The 25,190-nt window shown below is 35.9% G+C and overlaps 1 protein-coding gene across 1 annotated transcript; it reads right to left on the reverse strand.

Annotated features, from left to right (window-relative positions):
- Window positions 1-2,687: 2,687 nt before the first annotated feature.
- Window positions 2,688-17,965, reverse strand: LOC129872937 (photosystem II stability/assembly factor HCF136, chloroplastic). The gene is made up of 9 exons (XM_055947892.1): window positions 17,507-17,965; window positions 15,102-15,337; window positions 6,601-6,731; window positions 5,978-6,110; window positions 5,696-5,818; window positions 4,391-4,465; window positions 3,595-3,710; window positions 3,068-3,152; window positions 2,688-2,984 (listed from the first exon to the last, which is right to left on the reverse strand). Exons 1-8 carry the CDS (start codon window positions 17,919-17,921, stop codon window positions 3,086-3,088), a joined length of 1,296 nt encoding a protein of 431 aa, XP_055803867.1. The 5' UTR covers window positions 17,922-17,965; the 3' UTR covers window positions 2,688-2,984; window positions 3,068-3,085.
- Between the last annotated feature and the right edge of the window lie 7,225 nt (window positions 17,966-25,190).

Below are 25,190 nucleotides of genomic sequence, written 5' to 3' on the forward strand. Positions count from 1 at the left end.
AGGGGAAGGGACTTTGAGGATTTAAGTTTAAGTGTTAGAACGAAGGATTAGAATAGATTTAGGGTCCTTAGATAGAGTCAACTTAGTTCTCAAAACGACCATACTTTGGTGTTAAAACATGGGAAAAGACTAAATTACCCGTTTAAAAATTTGGGCGAAACTGACCCTACGGGTCGTAGAACCTTTGACGAGGCGTAGAAATGACTCATCGTGAAGGCTCTAAGGAAATCCTGATGAGGGAGCCTCTGAAATTTTCTTACGAGTCATAAAACACTTCTACGAGTAGTCAAAAGGACTCGACCTGCAGGGTTGGAGGGACCCTGAGGACTAAGTCTCTGAACCTCCTCTACGACTCATTTCTACGAGTTGTATTCTTGATGATGAGTCGTAGGATCAAGTCATCCTGTAGGGTTTGGAAAACCTGCAAGTCCAAGTGTCTGAATTTTCTTGACGAGTCGTTTCTACGACTAGTCTAGACTTTTACGAGTCGTAATATGGACTCTAGACTCCCTTTTTCCTTAGTGAAATTTCCAACCTCCTTATCAACCTACGAGTCGATCCTACGATTCGTAGGAACGTCTACGACTCGTAGGTGGAGTCGTAGACACTGATTTTCAATCCATTGTCCAAAATTTTCCTTTGTTTCAACTTTTGACCTACGAGGTCTTACAAAGAAGTTACTCTGAATTAAATTGGGTGAGAAATAACTCAAGGAACAACATGTTACCCCAAATATGCCACTCCATCTCACAACCGAGCACAATTAAACAAAATCTACAGCTTCGACGAGCCACTAATGTCTCAAATACTAGCACTAGACACACCATACGCAATAAGCCCTATCGGATGCAACATACTGGTACAAAGAGAGATAGAACAAACTCCAAAGCATCTAAGGCTCAACCCTAGCCTAAGGACCTAGTATCAATCCTTGTAAGGATAATCACACCAAGTCATATCACAAGCAAGGGCTCTAGTCTAAACTAAGGATTTCACGAGACTATGCTAGTCTAATGCTTAACTGAATATGAAAAAAATAGAATAGAAGAAAGGTATTAAAATATTCGACAAATACCATCCTAAATCACATATACTTCAAACTAAAATCATCTAATAAATCCCTGTCAATAAAGTAGACGGTAGCCTACCTCAAAGTCGATCACGCACGCTCTGAATCCACCGAATTGAAGATTTCCACTTCTGAATCGCCTTCGGTCAGCACCACGCTATCAAAAATATCAATCACAATGTCAATACAAAAATTTTGACACCAAAATCACAATAATCAGAGTCATACCCACAATCAGATCTAAAACAGAATTATGGGACCCTCGTCCAAAATCCCAAAATTAGTTTCGTAAGAAGGATCATTTAAGCTTACTGAACTTTTGTCCCAAATAGGGCACAATTCAAGCTCGAAAATAGCACGTAAGACAATATGCAACAAAATCACCATTGAAGCACCATTAAAGAGCTAAAGAAGCCCTTTCCAGACAGAAATTACCTAAAACGAGCAGTCCTTGACGATCTTCGAACACTCCAAAAAGGCAAGGGAAAATACTCTTCGTGAATGTGGTTCCATGACTGCGAACGCAGGGGCCAACCTGGACCTTGATCGCAAATGTGGAGACCCATCCACGAAGAAGAGGGTTAGGGCCAAAACCTTTGCGAACGCACAGCTGGGTCCGTAGTCGTGATGATCAAGGAAGCTGGTCTGCCCGAACACGGCTTCTGGATCGCGAACGCGATGGCCAAGATCCCAGGCATTCGTGAACGCGGCGCCTAAGGCGCGAACGCAAAGAGCAATAGTGCTTGCACCAACAGGTGTTGTACCAGCCCAAGCTTTTGATTTGAAAAAGTTCCGACTGGGTGCTCAAGATTCATTTGAAATCCCGTGCGGGTAAATGAAATATGCTACCCACTAAATTCGACATTTTGGACTCAACAACTTTATTGAAACTTCTAATCGAGGTCGTCTCTATAAAATGTGGGTCTCACCCCCAAGCATCATTTTAAGTCGAATCCCACAAGGATGCTCGAAATGAGCTCGGAAGCCTCGAAACCCGCACGAAAGGTCATTCTAGACCAAACTTGACATTTCGGAGCTAACGAAACTTGCCAGAACTGCATTTTGAGGCCATCTTCTTGGAGTTTTGACCGAAGTTAACCGTTAAAACTCTAGAAGCTCTAAAACACAGAAACTTGCACAAAATCCAAATGAACGACCCAACGACCGAACTGTCAGTCCTAGTAAATCATAAATGACTTGGAATCGCAATAAAAAATCTCTAAACAATGAAAAGATCGAAAAACAAAGAAAACGACCTGGAGGAACATTACATTTTTATCACAAGTCATTAATAATATCTTTTATCTTTGGTTAATGGCAGATTTTCAAAGTTGTTTGTCCCCAAATACAAGGTAGAAGAAGCGTAAAGAAATTTTGGTGAATGAGATTACTGATTCAAGTATTTTCAATATGCAATGTGGAAATAAATGTTCCAATGTATCTTTCAATCTATGAATAATAGTATAAGAACATTCCTTCGTTTACAGCCAATAAATTCGGTGGATATGCTATATACCCATATATTTGTAATCTTGCTCAACATTCTTCTTAGCAAATAAGTAGAAAGAGTGAACATTGTTTGTCAAGAATTACATAACATTTTACAGCTTACATCCTGTTGGAATAGGCAATTGAGAAAGCATTATTTGGGAGATAACCTAAACAAATGCAATGTCAGGATACGCCTCATCTTATCAAAGTTTAATTTGTTTAAAAAGTATAGTATATCATAACACAATTCAAAACGTTATCTTCGTGATAATGTGCGAGTCTAATATATTTTCAGTAGATAATCTAAGATCTCAAGCACTATGAACACTTCCCTTCGATATAGTGATTATCAGCAAAGAATTGAACAACTGATTATATATTAAATTACAGTAGTTCAGTTTCAAGTATTTCCTTCCAAAATTGCCTGCACAAACACGAGGACCATCAGATGAATAATATGTTGAACTTATTAGTAAAGAAAATTCCGTGAGTTGAACTCCAACGTACCTTGTTTAGTGATTGTATCTATCCAAGATACTTTAGTAAGACACCGTCATTCCCCAGTACAAACCCCTGGTTGTCATTGATAAACCTGCATCACAAAGATTGACACAAAGCAAATCATACCTTTCTCCTCAAATTTCATTGTGCCGTCTTAACTTTGTTTTCATGTGAAATCAAATAACAGGAAATCAAGGCCGATGATATTATAATACAAGGAGTGGGACAGTATGCAGTTGTCAATAGTAGTTTACTCACAGTAGCCTTCCACAATTTTACTCACAGTAGCCTTACACAGTTTCCTCATTATAGACAGCAAACTAAGTACGCAAGCAAGCTTAAAGAATGAAGATTGGCATGTACGGGTTAGAAAGGGATAGAAAATTATGAGGACCTAGCAGAAAGGAGGAGGAAGGGGAGGATTTCAAGATGTAAGAAGAAAGTAAACAATTCAAACTTGAGACTTCAAGTTGAATGTGAAAAAGGTCTCAAAATAAGTAGATTAAATCTTGAAGCTGCGTGTTGGAGCTTACTTCACTGAATAAAGATTTGCAGCAATATTATCAGCTGCTTTGTCACGAATCCATGTCTTGCCTCCATTGGTGGTCTTCAACAAAATCCCACTGCCACCAGCAGCCCAGGCCTCATCCTGAATAGCAAACACATTTGGGTTGTCCAATACATTAACAACAGAAAAATGATCAAATATAACATGTAGGAACTAAGAAGTCCCAATTGAGGAGACGTAGTCCATTGAAAATCTTTTTTCTTGGCTAGCTGTATCTTATGATAACCAATAACAAAATCAGGCAAGTCAATCAGAAATCATAATCTAACTTGTTATAAAAATGATTCTGAAATTACTAACTTTTCATTTAGCATAGTATCAGTTGGAATGACAAATTATCCTTTGAATCTTATCCCTGTTGCAACAACAAATTTCCAGCCTAATCATCTGTTACAAAGTAGTATCAGTACTTTTAAGTTGAAACTTTATTTTCGCATATTTTCGATACCCATACATAGTTTACATTCAAGAGTAGATTATGGAACAAAGTATGCTGACTGAGATACAGTGATATACATTCATTACATGGATAACAACATTTCTTAAAAAGACAGTTCGGTTCATGTAATTGAGCGAATCATAATGACTAACAGAATTGTGCTCCACAACCCTTCCCCAAACGAACAGGAGAAACTAATAATGTTGTTGATTCAAGATATTTGGGGGCATTTTAACGTCAGCATCATTAAGAGATACATCATAATTCCCCAAACGCACTCATGTAGTACACAATGTTTGATTTAAGGCAACCATGTGTATACCTGTGAGCGGTAGCCAACATCAAGAATGCCAAAACCACGGCTTTGTACTGAAACTTCTTCAAAGTCCTCTGTTAACTGAAGATCAAGAACAACATTGAGCTTCAGTACATAAAAAACAAGAAGAAACCAGAATAGCTACAGATAGCAAAAGCTCATACTCTAGAACCAAGTAAAAGAACCAAAACCTGGTCCACTCTATTCTCTGCCATTATTAGACTTTGAGCCCTAGCATTCATTCAACCCATTAGGCTACCTTTGTTCTTATGAAACCAGCATTTTAAATATAGCCTCAAGAAAGTCTACCTAGTCATCCTCAGGTCATGTGCCCAGGGTCATTGATGTATGATATGTTCTCATTAATAATTAGAAGAATGTAGTAGTACCTTAAATGAAAGTAGTTAGTTGTATGTATCTTAAATCCGCTGTAGTCTGCTAACGCTCACCAGCTTCGTGTCATTGGGTTTTTAAGTTTTACAAGTTTACTCACCGTCTCCATCTTGAATATGAATAACACTTAAATCTTTACAAGGTACATATTAAACTGTGCATAGAACGGCTGAAAGAATAACTCCTAGTACCCAATACATGTAGAAGAGCCAAAATGTCTTCCATGATGAGAAGGTTATCTATAGCTAAATTTGCTTAACTAAGATACTTGACCAGTCTAGTCAAAATGCAGTTAATCTGTAATTTTTAATAAAGATGTTACGAACTCTGGAGTCCTGCTCCAGGCAATTAGTTCAACGGAGATACAATGACAAGTTTTCTATATGTGGAAAAGGAATAGTTTGCCCTACTATCTATTCAGTTCCTCTAAATAAACATTACACATTGCATTCATGTTGACTTGGGAATACCTTCAAGTAATTTACTAAAAATGAAGAAAACTTTACAAACAAGGATCATTCATGGTAGTGTAAGATAATGGGTTTTTTCATTGTTTTAAAATAAGAATTGAAATAGGAACATATGTACAATATTTAATACCAAAGTAAACTTATGAGAAATCAGAAGATCCTAAATATATTGTTTTAGAGAAATCCAACATTGCATCTTCAGATAGGATTCTATCTACGGAAGTTGATTTCTTCAACTGAGATATCAAGCCAATTTAGCACGAAAACAAATGTGTAAAGGATATATTATATTTCATCCTGTCCCAAGAAGAAAAAACTATTTCATGCTCGTTTTGATTTACATATTATTTCTATCTTTTCTTTTCTTTTCTTCTAGTTAATGCTACAATTTATTCTTGTATTGGCAGACAGTCTGTAGCAGTTGAAAGTATGACCATAATTTACTAACCCCTGTTCCCTTGCTAAGGTATAGCCCTCCACCACGCACAAGTAGCCAAAGACCACCATCAGCCCTCCAGCCCATGCTTTGGATTCTTCTAGCCACGGCTCTGTTATGTGGTTGCCAGAATGCCTGTAATGTATTATACATAAAACTACATTTATAAATATGAAATTATTATTTTTAAAGTAAAAAGGGAAAAAACTTCGGCGCAACTGTTGATGCTACATAAGGCAGTGAACTTCTTAATTCACACGAACATGAAAAAAGTACTTGTTAAAGAAATATTACCTGCCCTGGCTCCCAGGTCAGGTAGAAGTTGCCACGGCTAGAAACTGCTACATAACGGCCATCAGGAGAGCGATTAACAGTACTGAAAGTGCCTGTATAGTAACTGGCACCACTAATGCCACTAGAAACTGTTCTGCAATTTCATTAAGGATGGCTGTCATTCTCCATAAAAGAAGAAACAAAAATAAGCTTTGCAAGTAATTAATCATGAACCCTGGACTTAACAACTTTTAGCCATCATCAATGACCTAAGCCAGCATAAAAATTGGTTGGGTACTGAAGCCAAGAACATAAAACTTTGTCTCAAAATGTAGGGTTTAACTTGTCACAAAAATTTGGCTAGCATCATCTTGTTTAGCAAACCAGAACTTGAGAGTAGAGCACACTCAATGATTCAAGAGCGACCCTGAGAATAGGTTTGACCAAGTACATATTACCTTGACAAAGAGTGGAAAACCCACCTTTCAGTTATTGAGTTTTTTGTTTTTGTTTTTCTTTTCATTAATGAAACTCAAACCAAAATATATCTGTACATTGAGTTTGTTTCATTTTCATTGTAGAAGTAGCACACCAACCTCAAATCAAGATTTGACACTTCTGAAGTGCATCTTCTTAGAGATTACCTATTAAGGGTAGCGGAGACAGTTTCTTGAATAGCAGCTCTCCAGTTGTATCCCTTGTTTGAAGTAATATATATTGCACCTTCATCAGTTACCATTTCTGCACTTTGTTCTCCAGTTGCCTTGATATAAACCTGTATATCAAGATGATTTCTTTCCTTAACATTAGTTGCAACAACAAATAGAAGAAAGATAGTCAGATTGTGTGCCTTGGTATATAGGAAAAGTTAAATTGCCATTATTGAAACAAAGGTATCGACGAACAAGAATCAATTACAAAATAACAAAAGGAGACAGAGGAAGAAGAATGCTGCACAATCAACATAACATGAAGACCAATACACATTGATATATTCTCTTTATTTAAGCTCAATGCCAAATTAACATAAGCAGAAAGTGGAGATTTCACTGCAATCAGTATTGATCATAGTTGCTATCTTGCTTAGCGGCTATGTCTCAGATCCTAAAAAGCAAGCTTTTATATTTTATTGGGAGTTGCAGCTAGCAATGCGATTCTTGGACTTTATTTCCCCATTATTTTATCTACTGTAGGAACACGACATTGATTGTCTGACCGCTTAATATCCCCATAAACAGCCATCTCAATCTTGTCAATGTCATTGTCGCTGAAGTTGATATCACAAGAATATCCTTTCAACTGTCTTATGCCCACTGCAATCTTGTCTGCTTTATATCTATTCACCCTTGTTTGAAGAATTTGACAGTTATCTGACACTGAATCACCACCTTTAGAGAAGGGAACAACGTGATCATACTCAAAGCAGAGGCAACCTTGGAAGCTGTGGAATTGCTTGCCAACAAGGTTGCCAGCTGCATCTTTTCTCCACCTCTCGGGATCTCGACCTGGAACCTTCTCAGCTTTGTCCAGCATTTCTTTCTAGTCTCCAAGTCAAAACTTCTAGACCTTCCGTCCCTGTTTCCGCTTGTAACACCACTGTTATAGATGCTGGGCTGATGCAAAATTGAAGGTTATCTCTTTCTTGCTTCTTCACTTCCATTCTCCCAGCCCAAGGGCAGGGAGTTGAGAGGAAGAAATGATAGTTCTCTACTTTAATGGAAAACAAGCAAGTTTAAAATGGATCCTATATTCTGCTGTATTAACTCAATTTAAATTCTTCACTAAGAAAACAGATTACAAGATCAGTGTGGAGGATATTTACATTAGCAATTAAGAATGTCTCCTGTGGCATTTTACAGTTTAGATGGTAAAAGTGAGAAACGAACTGCTCTAGTTTTTGGAAATTTATACAGAATCATTTACAAGACAAACAACAGAAATTGAAAAGTCACATCAACACCTGCCCTTTCTAAAGCCAGCATGTTTTCGGTAACAGTGACCTTGGAAAAAAGCATCTTACCTCAGTTTTGGTAGTGTCTTTCAAGGAAATCACACAAAATATGCTTGAGATCTTACCAAACAAAATTTACAAGCAACAATGGGTTGTTATGAAGTAAAGTGATGGTATTTTTCCACAGTTGAAGACTGAAGTGCTAGCAAGGAGTTCTTGAGCAACATGCAGAGGAAGGGGTGGGGGGAGGAGGGAGGGTAAAAAGTTAATCCAAAATTAAGGATATTGTTGACACCCAATTTTGACCCCCCACAACGCAAATTAGCTATCGAGTTTCTTTAAATTTCGAACATTTTTGAAATAATTAGCTTTTATAAAAACAAAGATATTTTCATGTTATTCTTAACTATATTTATCTTTTTATAAATTTTAGTATAATATACATATTTCTATATAACTATATCTTTGTTTACTATTTATGTAGTTATTTGAAAATCATCTCTAAAAAGATTTTATTTTTAACTAAATACAATGTTAATTAGGTTAGTTTAATTATAATTTGCATTTTTGAAATTTTTAGTTTTTTCTAAAAAAAAAAAACTGGGACAGAAATTTTGAGAAGATCTCAGCAAGTCAAGATTTTATTATCTCAATTTCCCTGTAAGGTTTTGATTTCTCCCTTACAATGAAATCTGGGACAAAATTTTAGAGAAGATCTCAAAAATTCACAAGAAGATACTATCTCCAGCAAGTCAAGATTGGAGATCATGTTAGTATATTTTAAACTGGAACAGAATTTTTGAGAAGATCTCAAAAATTCCACAAGAATGTCAAATTTTTTTTTCAGCATCTCGAGATTTGTCAAGAGATCTAACTGGGACAGTATTTTTGAAGAACATCTCAAAATTTCCGTCAAGAATTGTCAGAAGTTCGAAGTCAACTTCAAATGATCTCCAACATTACTAGAATGGAGCGAACACAAATTCAAGATGCGAGCCACCGATGCCTCGTATAAACTTCCATCAAAGACATGAGTCCCAACGAACACAAATTGTTCAAGAGAAAAAATAAAGGAACATGTGAAAGCATCGAGAGGACAACACTTTCACAATCATCGAGCCATCCACCTTGTTACAGTGGACAAACATCGAGCCATCTACCTTATTACAGTGGACAATCATTCAACTCATCCAAGAGGATGACATTTGCATTTTGATTTGCCAAAAGGGCCATTTCATTTTTACTGCATTACCAAGAGGGTCATGCATCATTCAAATCATCCAAGGGGATGACATTGCATATTCATTGCCAAGACTATCATTCATATTATATTACCAGAAGTGGTAATATCATTGCCAAGAGGGTCATCATCATATCATTGCCGAGAGGGCCATCATCATATCATTGCCGAGAGGGCCATCATCATATCATTGCCGAGAGGGCCATCATCATATCATTGCCGAGAAGACCATCATCATATCATTGCCGAAAGGGCCATCATCATTATCATATCATTGCCAAGAGGGACATTATCATATTATTGCTGAGAGGGCCATCATCATTATCATATCATTGCTGAGAGGGTCATCATCATTCTCATATCATTGCCCATGCATATTTATTGCCAAGAGGGTCATTTTATTTTCATTGCATTATCAAGAGGGTCATGCATCATTCAAATCATCCAAGAGGATGACATTTGCATTTTCATTTGCCAAGAGGGTCATTTCATTTTTATTGCATTACCAAGAGGGTCATGCATCATTCAAATCATCCAAGAGGATGAAATTGCATATTCATTGCCAAGAGGGTCATTTCATTTTCATATTATTACCAAGAGGGTCATGCATCATTCAAATCATCCAAGAGGATGACATTTGCATTTTCATTTGCCAAGAGGGTCATTTCATTTTCATTTTCATTGCATTACCAAGAGGGTCATGCATCATTCAAATCATCCAAGAGGATGACATTGCATATTCATTGCCAAGAGGGCCATTTCATTTTCATTGCATCATTACCAAGAGGGTCATACATCATTCAAATCATCCAAGAGGATAACATTGCCTATTCATTGCCAATAGGGCCATTTCAATTTCATTACATTACCAAAAGGGTCATGCATCATTCAAATTATCCAAGAAGATTCTTCATAAAAAGGGAGAGATGAATTGATATATTTATTGGATCCGTTGACATTGTATATTCATTGCTGAGAGGGCCATTTCATTACATTGCATTGTCGAGAGGGTCATTTCATTACATTGCATTGCCAAGAGGGTCGTGCATCATTCAAATCATCCAAGAGAATGACATTTGCATAATTAATTGCCGAGAGGGCCATTGTATATCGATCTCATCGAAGAGAAACATCAGTATTTTTCAATGTTATAAACTTCTAAAGGGCATACGTAAGACACATCAAATATCAGAGAAAATTTAAAATGCAAATTGCCAATGGATCATCATCCTACCAATGTACCATGATTCGTCCTATCGATGGACCAACATATCCTACCAATGGATCATCATTCATCCTATCGATGGACCAACATATCCTATCAATGGATCTTCGTTCGTCCTATCGATGGACACACATTTATATTCTACTAATGGCTATTCATTCGTCCTACCAATGGAGAGACAATTATTTTGCCGAAACATTCTACCGATGGATCACCTTCATTCATCCTACCAATAAACATGAATCATATCCTGCCGATGGATCACCTTTATTCGACCTACCAATAGACATGCATATATCCTATCAATGGATTATCATTCTACCGATGGAGCAACATTATCCTACAGATGGAGCATCTTTATTCGTCCTACCGATGGATATGCATTTGTTTTGCCAAGTATCCTATCAATGGATCATCATCCTATTGATAGAGCAGCATTATCCTACCAATGGATCAATGTAAATTTTCAACATGCAAAGAGGATGAAAGAAAGTGTGAACGACATCAAAGAGGATGCAGCACAACATGAAACATTTTCTTAGCAGCGAGCTGGGATACAGTCCAAAGAGGAATATCAAACTCCAACGACATAAGCTGAGGAACGACTTCCACCACAGTAAACCACATTTCTATTGGAAGGCGTGTTGTTATTTCGGGGTCCAGCTATAATTCCAAAATCCATACCAACCCCTTTTCAAAAAGATAAAGATGGAGTCGGTCAAAATTGAATTTGTCAATTTTCTTTATCCAGGATCTCTTTTATCGATCCTATCCAAAGAAAGGGGCAGTTGTTGACACCCAATTTTGACTCTCCACAACGCAAATTAGCTATCTAGTTTCTTTAAATTTTGAACATTTTTGAAATAATTAGCTTTTATAAAAACAAAGATATTTTCATGTTATTCTTAATTTTTTTTATTTTTTTATAAATTTTAGTATAATATACATATTTCTACATAACTATATCTTTGATTACTATTTATGTAGTTATTCGAAAATCATCTCAAATTTTTTTAACTAAATGTAATGTTAGTTAGGTTAGTTTAATTATAGTTTGCATTTTTGAAATTTTTAGTTTTTTCTAAAAAAAAAATTGTCAATCTCCACATCGAAAATCCTTGGGGATTTGGGGGGTTTGGGGGTTTTGGAGCTTATATAAAGACTCATATTCTCATTAAGAAGAAAGAAGTGGGAGGTTTTTTTAGCCACCCCATAGTTACAAATTTTATTAACTTGACTAGGATTTTGGACTCTTGTCTCCAGCCTAAAAGTTATGAAAATTTCTAGCTTTCTATCTGTATTTTTTTTCGAGGAAAATAGGAGATTGAAGTTGAAATTTAGGCTAAGAATAGAGTTCTTATAACGTCGAACCCACGGAGGTTCGAGTCTAAATTTTCAAAAATTTTTTTGTGGAATGGAGTTCCATCAAGCTCTTGGGTGGTGGTGAAGGCGTCTTCCGCTCGTCGTCTTTAGTTTCGCTGTCCGGAAAGAGGTAAAATCTCTTAGCTTTATTTTATTTAATTATTTCATGTTTTATATTTAGTTGATTCGTAGTCTTGTTTTTTTTAGTTAGAATATTTAAGAATAATTAGATTAATGATAGAAATTTCTTATAGTTAGCATATGTTAGGATTAATTAGCTAACATGTTCTAGGATTATTTCATGAAAGTTCTTAGTTTTGTTCATTATTTTCCAAGTAATTTTCTTTGACAATATAGATTTTCATGTTTTCAATTTCTACTTTTAACATGATTTAGATAACAAAAATATGCTTAAGTTATTATTTAGTTAAAACTTTCATTGCCTAATTGATTTAATTCTTTATTTAAAATTTGAGTTAGTATACCGTATATATTAATTCCATGTCCTTTAGTTACAACAACAACAACAAACCCAGTATAATCCCATAATGTGGGGTCTGGGGGTAGAGTGTACGCAGACCTAACCCCCACCTTGAAAGGTAGGGCGGTTGTTTTCGAAAGACCCTCGACTTTAAGAGAGGACAAGATAAAAGGTCAGATAGGGGCAAACATATAGAAAACAAGATGAAAACAGGAATAGCAAAAGGGGTGTCCTTTAGTTACTAGAATATATTTCTTCTTTCCGTTTCTTTGTCTACATATATATATATGTTGTTAGTCACCTCTAGGATGCCCATCAACTTGATACCTTGAAATGTCATTATATATTCCTTGGTTTAGCTTAAAATGAGTAGATGCTTCTATAATTTTATTTTGATGCATGTGATATCGATTCGGGTCCATCTTTGGACTTCATCCTTGCATATTGTTGAGTTTTGAGTCTCCTATCATCTTGCTCAAATTGCTGGAAAGTTGATACATGGAATAGAAACTAATATTCATGGTTTGAATATTGATATTGGGCTGCATACATGGAATACGGGTGGAAAACAGTGTCGTATACACTGATATACAGTATCTATACAGTCTGATATGCAAGAAAACAATGATGTATACACTGATATACAGTGTATATACAGTCTGATATACAATGATATACAGCAGATACAGGAAACAAACAGGTGGTATACAATGTGTACACAGTTCGATATACAAAAATAATGTTGTATACACTGTATACAGTGTATATACAACTGCGATATATAGTGAAATTATGCTTAAGGTCCAAAACGCAGATGACCCAATAACTTAGTTCAGGCATACAGAAACTAAGTGTTGGGCTATATTTTCATGGGTTATTTATTTTTTATTTATATTGATTCAGGTTGTAATAATTTATTTACTTATGTTATTTATGCTTGCTTTGATATTCATTTTAATTTGTTTTAACTTAATTAAATTCCCCTAAAGATAAATCAATTCATGTTAATTTACTCTTTAAATGATTTTCTACCTTTACTTAGTCATTTGATAAACTTTTACTTTTTTTATATACATGTATATAATTTTCAATGTTTAAGTTTGAACATTTTTTCTAAAAAATTTTTTTTAAAGTCTACGTTTTCTTTTAAATTAATATTTTCAAAAGTTAGTCAAATAATTTTTCAAATCGTTGGATAACCGCGCGATAGCGGCCACTTTGAATGCTTAACACCGTCTCAAAGTGGAAATAAGAACCTCGTACCTTTTTTCTCTGAATTTTTAAGACATAAATCTATTGGGGTATTTTAAATTAAGTTTTCTTAATTTTAAAAAAAAAAATTAAGTGGACACTTTTCTTTTCTAAAGTTGATTTTTTCTCTAAAAAGTTGAAATTAATTTTAAACTGTCTTTTTACGACATAATAGATATATAGTGAAGATGAATGCATATTGTCACTGTATGTTGACGATATGCCTCTAATTCTAATTCATCCTCCCTCTACTGGCTTAGTCCTGAAGAGGCAGTAGCACGATCTATATAGTGAAGATGAATGCATATCGTAAACATTAAACTTGCTAAGCTAGGAAGCAATCAAATGCAAAAGAGGGCAGCAATGTTATCAAAAGCAAAAAACGCAAAAAAGCTCGAAGGTCCATTGGAGCTTTAAGCACAAATAAAATGTGGGTTTTAATGAAAAAAGGAGCAAAGGGAGGAAAAAATAAAAATATATATGTTTAGTCTAAGACTAATAATTTATAAGCATGAATGACAAATATATGAATAAAGAAATTGAAAAGTAATCACGATAAAGTGAAATATCAATTGTTTAGTGTCGTTTTTTCAGAAGAGGTTCATTGACAAGGAAAAGTATGTCTTGAAACCTTGATGACAAAACTGAAACGCACATTAAGCGAGGCGAAGCGCTCAATACGTTTTGACCTTCGCTTCAGGGCTTAAACGTGCCTTTAATAACACTGAGAGGCAGTAGCACGATCTAATTCAAATATTTCACTCAATTGAGCACGTCTAGTATATTTTTTCACACTAGTAGGATCACTATAACTGACGCCGTTGAGTTTTACCGCCTTGGAACTGAACAATTACATCTACTTGTTCAACATTATACTTAGATTCTTCCTTTCTAAAAGGAACATCATCTCTAACGATTCTATCACCACCTACCAAAACGACCGGAACTGTTTAAAAATAAGTAGGTGTGCAACGCATTCAAAAAGTTCATGCCTTTCTTAATCTCTATCTTTGACTTTTGGTAACCTTCTTGTATTATTAGATTAAGTTTAGATCCTGCAATGTAGTTATTTCTTGACTGAGCATACAAGTTACTACATGAAAGATAACGGTGAATGTCAACAACTCCAAATGGCTAGTAATTGTCATATATGCTACCACAAATAGTACTTACTCCCCATCCTTTACATAGAAGAGTATGGATGAAAAATACGGTCATTGGACAATATTTATACGAAAAATTTGTGCAAAACAAAAAAGTGTAGACAGTCATACTTTGTGTAAGAGTTTCTTGAGTGTTCCCAAAAAGGCTCTTTTAAAAATTATGCCTCGAGAAAGTTTTCAACCAATGTTTGTAAGAAAGAAATTTTTGAGAAAAAACTTTTAGAAAACCTTAGCCAACCAAACTTTTAGAAAACCTTAGACAACCATATTAACAGAAAAACTATCCAGAAACATCAAACTATTATTATGAAGCACTAAATCATACGTGCGCAGTGGCTCATTCAAAGCAAAGTTTTCTACTAAGGTTTTAAACATCTGCGGTATCAATTTACCCAGAAAGTATAATGGGCTGCAACACATAAGCTCAAATTTCGAATAATTACCAAGAAGAATTGAAGAATATTATTCTTACTATGTCACCAGGAAGTTGAGAACTCAAAGGTATCCGCTCCCAGTTTTCACCAGCATCGGAAGTATGCAACAAGATTGCTGGTTTTCCAATAATCCACCCTTCCTTGCCTTTAAAACTGATAGAATTAAACCTATAATTGAAATCTTCCTCTTCGGCGGAGGCTATGGATCTTGGTACCCAAGTGGTTCCTCCATCCTTTGTTTCCAAAATAGTTTGCCTAGTTCCCAGAAGAAAACCTGCCAGCCATTGTTCCACCATTAAGAACAAATCTTAAACTCAATGCGCAAAACACATGGCTGTGCAGTAAACAAATATCTTCAAAGGACGATTTCCCGTTATTATTCAACAAAATTAAGAAAATATCCTTAAATATAAAAGCACAAAACCAAGAAGTTGTGCTTGATGATATCTTATCATTTTTAACCAAATTAAGTGCAAACCTCGAACTTAATGCATAGCACCGCCAGGCTATCAATGATGCCTAATTAGATGATTTGTCATTAATGTTTGTGTGGATTAGTACAATTCTCAAACATAACACATTAGATCCCAAGGTTGTTGAGTATTCTTCTATCTTCAAAGGATGATTTAAACTTCAGCATTCTTCTATCCTAAGAAAAATTACTTAACTCCCCTGATCAGTTAGCTAAATTGAGCACAATTCCTTAACAACATTCGCAGCATTCTAGGGCTATGAGCATACTTAGGTCAAATTTAATGCAATGTTTAAAGAAAATCTCTTATCCAGTTGTTGTTCTAAGATACAATGAATACTTCATAAGGATTTGAGAAACACTTATTTATCTTCAAAGATGAATATTTCAGCCCATCATTCTGTAACAAAAATTAAGCAGAATTTTGGAACTCATCACGACATCATAAGCTATGAAGTATAAAGATATTTTTTCTAATTGGTGCAAGCTCACTTCTTTGTTTTATTAAGCACAATTCTAAATTTAATGCATCATTCATACGGCGTTGATTGTACTATTATCTTAAAAGAATAATTACATTAGTCCACAAGGTTCAGCTTAGTCATCCCTTCAAATTGAGTACATATATCTCATCACTATTTAACTTAAGGGTGCATCTGTTGGAAAACATTGTCCTAGTGTGTTCGATTACAATGAACTGTGGAACCAAGGGAAACATTTTCCTCAAACAGGTAAACATTACTTTTGTCACCTATGAATGAAGTAATTTTCCTCCACAAATATCCCAATGGTGCTTCAATTAATCCTTAAGACATTATTGTCAACCTTTAAGTAAAAAGCATCACCAAAACACAACGATTGTACCGTTTACTATTCTTGTATGAGTGCCTTACGTCACCTATGTTAGTCAACCCAACCCAAAGACATTCCTAACATGGGTTATAATGTCTTATTTGGACCAAGCTCGCATATATTTTTCCCAAACGGCACATACCATTAAGAGTATCCCCATATTTTTTTGTCAACTACTAATACTGGACTTTGTTTGCACACCCAACAATCTCCCTTCGAACTAAGTACTACATGATATCCCCCACATCATCCGAGTATTTATGGCCACCAAAGAGCACATGCTTCTTTTGGTGTGTGCGTCTCCAAATTACAAGCAAAGACTGAATGGATTATAGACGGGTAAAGATAGTTAACCGATCGTTCCATGCAATCAGTCCATTATCATTCTTGGATTCCAATTTGGTGGATTAAACCAACTTAAAGATAGTCTAAATATTGTCCACTTTGGGTCAAATATACAATTTTTTCCCAAATGACCTCAGAGTTTTTCTTTTTTTTTGGTAACAAATGTAAATATTACCATTAACAACCAAACAAATACACCTAAAGAGCCCCTAAATCCACATCTACCTTCTAGGAAGGGCGATGTGAGTTAAGCCTCCAACAGATTTCTAATTACATGAAAAACTGCTGAATTAAAGAGCCACATCTCTGGCCTTTTCTAGTCTTTCTAACTATGTCTAACCTAACAATGAAACTTTGCTTGATCTATGAAATTGTTGTATCTGTAGTCACAATGGTACCCCTGTACAGTTTCCAATTCCTGGCATGCAATACATGATATACTATTGAGCTCCAAAGTGCTGCTATTATGTCCATGAATTTATGAATTAAAATGTTTATTAGTTGATAAATTCACATTGCTCAGAGTTTTCCTACACGTTTATGAAGTTTTCTTTGTTATCAACTTCGAATGCCGAATGTCGTTTAGCCAACCAAATATCCAAATTTTCTATCCAACTAAACAATTGAAAAATCTCTGCATTTTGAGGTTTCCTCAAAACAAGAAGTATAGTATATTTTCTCCATATATAGCAAAGAAAATGTAATCCCAATTAAGGAAAAAAAATTAAAATTTAATGAAAGTTGTAATGTTTTCTTTCTTTGAGAATTACATACCGTGATTGGGGTTGTCGGGAACGAAGGCAATGTCGAGAAGTACGACACCAGGATCAATAGGAAGAAAAACTCTTTCCCATTCAGAGAGAGGGGCCTCGTCAGCTTTGGCAGGGAGAGGAGAGAGGCTTATTCCAAGTAATGGAGGAAGGGCAATGGCAGCAGCAGTCTCAGCGATTAACTGTCTGCGGTTAATGTTCGCTGCTCTGCATAGAGGCAACCGAGGTGGAAAGTTGTGGGGAAGAAGAGGCCGGGGAGTGGTAGTTGTAGGCTTGAGAGGAGTGAAAATGGAGTTTGAGAAATCAGCCAGAGATGATGATGCCATTCTATTTGTTGGTGGCAACACTTTCCTTACTCTTGTGATCTTATCCCAATGAAAGAGTTGCCTTCGCGGGAACGTGAGATGGGAAAACCTCATCAAATACTACGAGTGGTCATAAATTCGTTATGTAAGGACCCAGTGACCCACCTGTCTTCAACAACATTCTCATGCTCATTAAATAAATCTTGATTATCATATAGCAAGTTGGGAACGTATCTCACATGCTACAGCGCTCGCTTAGCATGTTTGAGGTAGGAGATTGATACCCTGCATCTCCATTGAATTTTGTTCGTATTAAGTGTTTGACTAAGAAAATTAAATACTTTTTTACTTTATTTTAAAATTTTGCAGTTAGAGTTGAGTTTGGTCATACTTTTTACAAATAATATTTAGAATTTAAATTTACTTGTTGTAAATATGGTTTATACCCCTCAATTTCTAAAAACAAAGCAAAGTCATCCAACTTGACTAATTTACTTGAAACATATCATCAAATCTGTTTTAAAAGAGTAATATTTCAAAATAGATAGTTTCATGATGTCATATATTAGATCTCATATACGAGTTACTGCATATTAGGACAAATATTTTTCACTTATTTGGAATTTTTTATGTGGAAGTTGAAAACGGAGTTGTGTGTTACACCTCACCCTTTTAAACTCAGAATGTCTCATAAGTTCCTTGGACACTACCATATGAACCGGATATGCTACGACACTATCAAATGACTCCAACGAAGGGAGGATGTGATACCTCGTGGTAGAGAAGGTTGGAAGGGGAATCATAAGAATTCGGAAGGAATAGGAGGCCAAGTAACGAGTCGTAGGACTCGACTTATCTACGTAAGCTACTAATTTAGAAATCTTACATACGTGAGTTACTTGATTACATACCAAGCTTATGTAGCAAGGGTTTCATAGGCTCTTAAAGTGAGACGAGATTACGAACGAGATTACGAACCCACGAGGAAGAAAAAAATTTTGCGGGGCAGCCAATGGGAGGGTGACACGTGGCAGCACCTAAGTAGGCAGGTGACCCACCTGCTTGGGGGAGGTGGGCCCCACTGCCACGTGGCAGCCCCTCCTTTAACAGGTAGGTGCGATGGCCCAATAGGGGCTGGACACGTGTCACCTCTTGGGGTTGACACGTGTCACACCCTAAAGCCACATATATATGTTGATATATATCATATACTTCAGTTATCCATCGAAACATCAGCCAACTTAGAGAAAAAAAACGTGAGGGAGAGAAATAGAGAGGCAGCCATGGTTCTTGAAGTTTAAAGGTTAGTTTTCCAATTTTCTTCCGTGAATTAATTATATACGGTGTACCTTAAGTACGTGGATACGTATATATGTATTTTAAGACCTTCATGGAAGTAAAATTTTGCGGGGCAGCCAATGGGAGGGTGACACGTGGCAGCACCTAAGTAGGCAGGTGACCCACCTGCTTGGGGGAGGTGGGCCCCACTGCTACGTGGCAGCCCCTCCTTTAACAGGTAGGTGCGATGGCCCAATAGGGGCTGGACACGTGTCACCTCTTGGGGTTGACACGTGTCACACCCTAAAGCCACATATATATGTTGATATATATCATATACTTCAGTTATCCATCGAAACATCAGCCAACTAAGAGAAAAAAAACGTGAGGGAGAGAAATAGAGAGGCAGCCATGGTTCTTGAAGTTTAAAGGTTAGTTTTCCAATTTTCTTCCGTGAATTAATTATATACGGTGTACCTTAAGTACGTGGATACGTATATATGTATTTTAAGACCTTCATGGAAGTAAAACTCCAGCTTTGCAATTGGAATTTGGAAGAGAAAATAAGAGAAAACGCTAGTTAACAAACCCATTTTTGGAAGGGACAGTGGTTAGTAATATTGGTATAACTTCTTGTGTACAGATTCGTTTCGAGTGATTTAATATGTTTTGGAAAGGTATTTCGTGGTTCTATAACTTTCATTCAGACTCCAAAATCCAGTTCTACTTGTATCAGCTCAAAAAATGGTGATGAAGTGTAGAGGAGGTACTGCTCAGATTTGGTTTTGGAAATTCTACACGGACAGCTGTAAGTATTTTGGTCATATCTCTTTGTACAAAATTGAAAATTGAGGTAGGGATGATTCGAAATTATTTGCGACCCTAAGACATATGTCTATAACTTTCATGAAGGACGTAAATCATGTTTCCCTCCATTACCCCTTCGAAACGAAGAGACAAGGTAAAACAGTAAACTGTCCAGATTTCACATTTTGGATAGTTTTGGCGAGTTTGACAAGTGTAACGTAAGGTAAGGCCTTTCCTTTTAAATTGGAGTTTATGATATTGTTATATGGTGTATTACACCCCCTGTATGCTGCTGGAAGTTTAAGAATGTCGTAGAAATGGTCGACGTTCGAAATAAACTAAATTGGAGTCGCTAGAAGTGAATTGTCATCGAAATAAAGTGTCGTTCTTGTGAGTTGCTCTGAAGGGGTGTGGCTTGTTGTTGCAGGGCCTGAATATGTCCTAATGTGGGTTAGGGTGCTGCTGGTCGAAGCCACATGACCCCTCGTTACGTATAATTAAAGGAGTCACAAAATAAAGGCTAGACGCCCTATTTTGATATCGTATTTTTGAATAAGTCGTTTGGAGTTTATGCTGTATATTGTTGGTATGAATTGATGCAGGTTGTTGTTGTTGGTTGGCTGTAGGTCTTAGGGACCTAATTGGAAATTCGGATAGGGCACATTATAGGGGAGGCGCTACCCAATTTTCGTTAACGCCTTAACAAACTAAAGGACTAGTCGAGGAAACGACTAAGGAAATAGATTCCATTAACATTAAGGCGTAATCCAAGATGCTGGAAAGTTAAGAGTAGTTGATATTCGTATTACTTTCATATTGAATAGGTTCGGAAGACGACGAGACGAGTAGGATGAAGGGTAGCTCCCAAAAGGTATGTAAAGCTTTCTCTTGGCATGTTTTGGTATAAGCTCGTACAGCTATCTTTCTTTTCTTTTGGCAAGTTTTAGCCTTAAGTGAATTGTGTGTGAAATGTGGGGATAATTCCATTCCCAAAACTCTAATTATGCCTCATAACCCCTATCCACTGCTTAGTATTGGAATTTCTACAAGGATTGAGTATTGCCTAGTAAGGCTTCTACGTGTTAAACAGTAGTGTGTGGAAAGCTATCTCTCATTTCCCTTGATACGTATTTGGTACAAAAATGAGATTATGATGCTATAATGATTCACCGAGCCCCATGATGGGCCGGGTACGAAATATGTGTATGCAGATCCCCTGAAGGAAAGGACAGACTACATAAAGCTTATTCTATTTCTTCTTTTGGGCATGTCTTTGTCTCAGTTGTAAGTTGAATATGATCTGAGCTCTGGGGTAACTCCATCCTCAAACATCTCTTATTTACTTCTGAATATAGAACTCCTACAGTAGTCGAACTATTTCCCTGGAAACTTTTATATGTTAAAAAGGTAACAAATATACACGCTCCAAGTCTTACAGACTATTTGTTAACAAATGTTTCTGGTTCCATAAGCGATTTGGCTTTACTTTAGTACATGTCTAGGAGCCCCGAGATTATAATTGATATTGCCCATAATGGCATTTAGAAGTCACTCGAGATGACTACACCGTTACTCGGGTACTCAAACAAAAGCTTAACTTTCTTATTCTGTCGAGTCTCTGATAATGATTTAAATTGCATATAGTTACTCACTACTCTACTCGTGTATATTGTAACACTTCTTTCCTTGAGTCCCGAGCCAGGATATGTTCTTGTGCACAGTTCACTGCATTATTCCCTGAGTCCCTCAATAGAGGGCCAGGATACGTGTATAGATATGATGATGTGTTGTAATAAGGTGGTGATGGCACTAGGGCCATGATGGTTTTACAGAGATGATTTTACAGAGATGATTCACCGGACCCCCGAAAGGGCCGGCTATATGATATGACTCGAACATGCATGTTTTTGTAATTCACAAAGTACAGGTACAGGTTTCTGAATTGATATCTTATCCCCTATTCTCTATCTCAGATATGCTTCCAGTTGTATTGTATTATGTTTTACATACTCAGTACATATATCGTACTGACTCCCTTTCTTGGGGGACTGCGTTCATGCCCGCAGGTACAGATACAGATTTTGGGAGTCCGTCAGTTTAGGATTCCATGCAGCTCAGCTGGAAGAGGCTCCCTTATATCGGGGCCTAGTTTTTGATACTGTCCACGGATGTATAGAAATTGTTTTATCCATTCAGGGGTATGGTGGGGGCCCTGTCCCGCCATATGTTGTCATTTATATGTTTAGAGGTCTGCAGACATGTATATGTGGGTTGTGTATGTCAGTTTGATTCAGCTGGGTCTACATGATATATGATATATGTTATTATGTTATGGCAGCCTTATCGGCTTGCGTGCCCTGTCATGTTGTGATACAAACGAAAAGGGCTACAGTTTATGAAAATGTTATCGCCCAGTGGGGCTCTGTTATATGATATTGTCTTATTTACGATTCAATGTGACCTCAGCTAATAGATATATGTACGGGGGGTCCAGGTCGGACCTCAGTCGTGGCCTACGGGATTGGGTCATGACATTGTGTTTGATTATAATTTTTATATATAATATTTGGTTGTTGGAATGTACCTATTCTAAAAAAAATCATGAAATATAATTTAAATGGGGTCATTTTAAAAATAAAAAAAGTAGGGTCAAATTTTAAAAATATAGTGAAAGTGAAAACAAAAGTTTGGAAGTGTGATCTCGCCTCTTGTTGTTTCGCTAGACATGTTGAATCCAAATAAGACTCTTACAGCAGGAATTATTTTATCTACCAGTTCCATTTTCTCCACAGTGTTGTGACCGCAAGCTTCATCACAAGTGGAGACAAAAAGATTGCAGAATCACTATAAGAACATAAGTAGTTAGCGATAAACAAAATTTCGTAGTTAAAAAATATATTTTTGTTTTGCTAATCTCATTTAGCTATTGATTGGCAACAGATTATTAGAAAATTCAATTAGCTAGAAGCTATTTTAGCTACGTATTAATTGAGAATTACTGATAAATTTTATAGCTAATTCCATATTTTCTAGTAGTGAATCAAAGGAAAATGTGAAGGAGTATGTGATGCCACATATGAGCTATGTGACGTCGCAACTAGCGTTTGTGACGTTGCATCTTGGTCACGTCAAGAATTGAAGACATTGAATATAGGGCTTTTGATGTGGTGTGTATGCAACCACATCTTCATGTATGCGATCGCATACTGGTCAGTGGGATCTCAAAAGTTCAACTTTTAGTTTTGATCCTATAAATACTCTATGTGGTATTTTTAAGGTATTATTCTAAGTTTTTAAGGCACGTTTTCTTAAAAAGGATCAAAAAACTAAAAAACTATTTTCTTAGTGGGTTGGTGAGGCATTCAAGACATGATTTCTTTTTGTTGTCTCCTCCTCTTGCACTCATTCATTGTAAGTTACTTCTTTATTTATTATTTTTTTGTTATCTAGTATAGGTGGCTATATTTATGGTTAGGGCTGTGAGATGAAAAATATTGGTTATGTAAATGTGTATTTATATATAAACTCATTTGTTATGTCATTGATGCCTTCTAATTATGTTTTTCATTTTTAAGTCATTTAATGGTTGAAAACATTGAATGTGTCTTCTTTTATTTGAAAAAGAAAAGCTATGGTTGAAATATAATTGTTAGCAAATTCGAGGGCTTTAAACCCTATCTAATCACTCACAGTAGAAATAATAGAGCGAACTTTAGAATTTTAGTGTGTAAGCTAATCCACATTTTAGGGCTTGGAAGAGAGTATAAGAAAATTCATTGATTCAGTTGATAGACTTTTAATGAGCATTTAGGAATCACCATTTAAGACAACAGGGCATTTGAGGAAGGAAGAAATATATACCCAATTACATTACCTTCACTTTGGGAACACAATCCTAACATTTTCTACCAATCAATTACAACTCAATAGATTCATCCCTTTTTCTCTTAGTTTTAGAAGTTACATTTCGAAATCAAAATCATCATCCCCTTACTTCAAATTGGATGTTACACTAAATTTTTCAATTTCTTCATTGTAGTCTCTATGGGATTTGATCAAAACCTAATTGGGTTCTATATTTGAACAACGACTGCTTCATATCATTCTAAGGTATAATTTCGGTGTATCAAATTTTGACACCTTAATAAGGAATACCATAACCGGACGTTTGAAGGTTGGAATATGATATATGAAGGTTAAACATTTCAAAAATAGTCTTGGTGAATTTTTGGGACCTGTATATTGAAAGATAATTTTTTCAAAAATTTGCGCAAAACAGTGAGGTGCGCGGACATTTGCGTTTCCCACTGGTTCCCACTTAGTATAATTTTTTCTCGAGACAAAATCTAGCCAAAATCTCATTCGCTCAAAATTGGCCTATCCAGTAGCACACCCATGTCACGGACTTGGTTGAGGTTTTCTGTCCGAATTCAGTTTTTAAGTGGGAACACTTTAGACATTTTCCTACGTGTTAGTTAATGAATCTAGATGTTTTTAGGACATAATTGGGTTCTATAAACTACCCAGACACTCAAATTCTATTCATTCTTCTACAATTCACCTATTCAAAGATTTTTCTCTTTATAAAAGCTCTCAAGGACTCCATTGAAGACCTCCAAGAAATACACACAAGCTCTCCATCAAAACTCTCAAACTCTTCCAAATTCTTTGGTCTTCTCACTCAAGGTATGTGGGTAATTGTCCTAGGATACTTTCACCCAAGAGCCCAATAAATTTCCTACTTTTTCAATCAATTAAAGTATGTATTAATATGGGTTTATGATCTTCAATCCCATTGCATAAATTATAATTCTAACTATGATTATCAGTCTATTTTAATATAAATTGATGATTATTGCATGGATTGAAGAGTTTTCTATGAATTTTCCTACATTGATCTTTAGGATTCATGATATGAATTATAGGTACTTTCAATTATACTTCCAAGTGATATTATCTTTATGAATTATATATGGGTTGATAGAAAGTATATGATCATGCATGTTTCAATCCAATGTCATTATTTTCAAGTCAATTAATTATGTATTCATGTTTTTACCCTAATTTCAAGTATAGGCTATGATCTTGGATTTCATGTAATCAAGCTTTATGAATAAGGGTGACTTAAGACCCTAATGATGTTTTATGAAAAGGATTCGTAATGATGGAAGGCCTACACCCACATTACATGAATCACATGATAATGAGTCATTCCTATGAACATGTTTATAAAGTATGATTATGAAAGGCTTATGATTTATGATAAGTACCATTTATGATTATGTTATGATATATTCC

This window comes from Solanum dulcamara, chromosome 11, assembly GCF_947179165.1.
Source record: "Solanum dulcamara chromosome 11, daSolDulc1.2, whole genome shotgun sequence".
Lineage (NCBI taxonomy): Eukaryota > Viridiplantae > Streptophyta > Magnoliopsida > Solanales > Solanaceae > Solanum > Solanum dulcamara.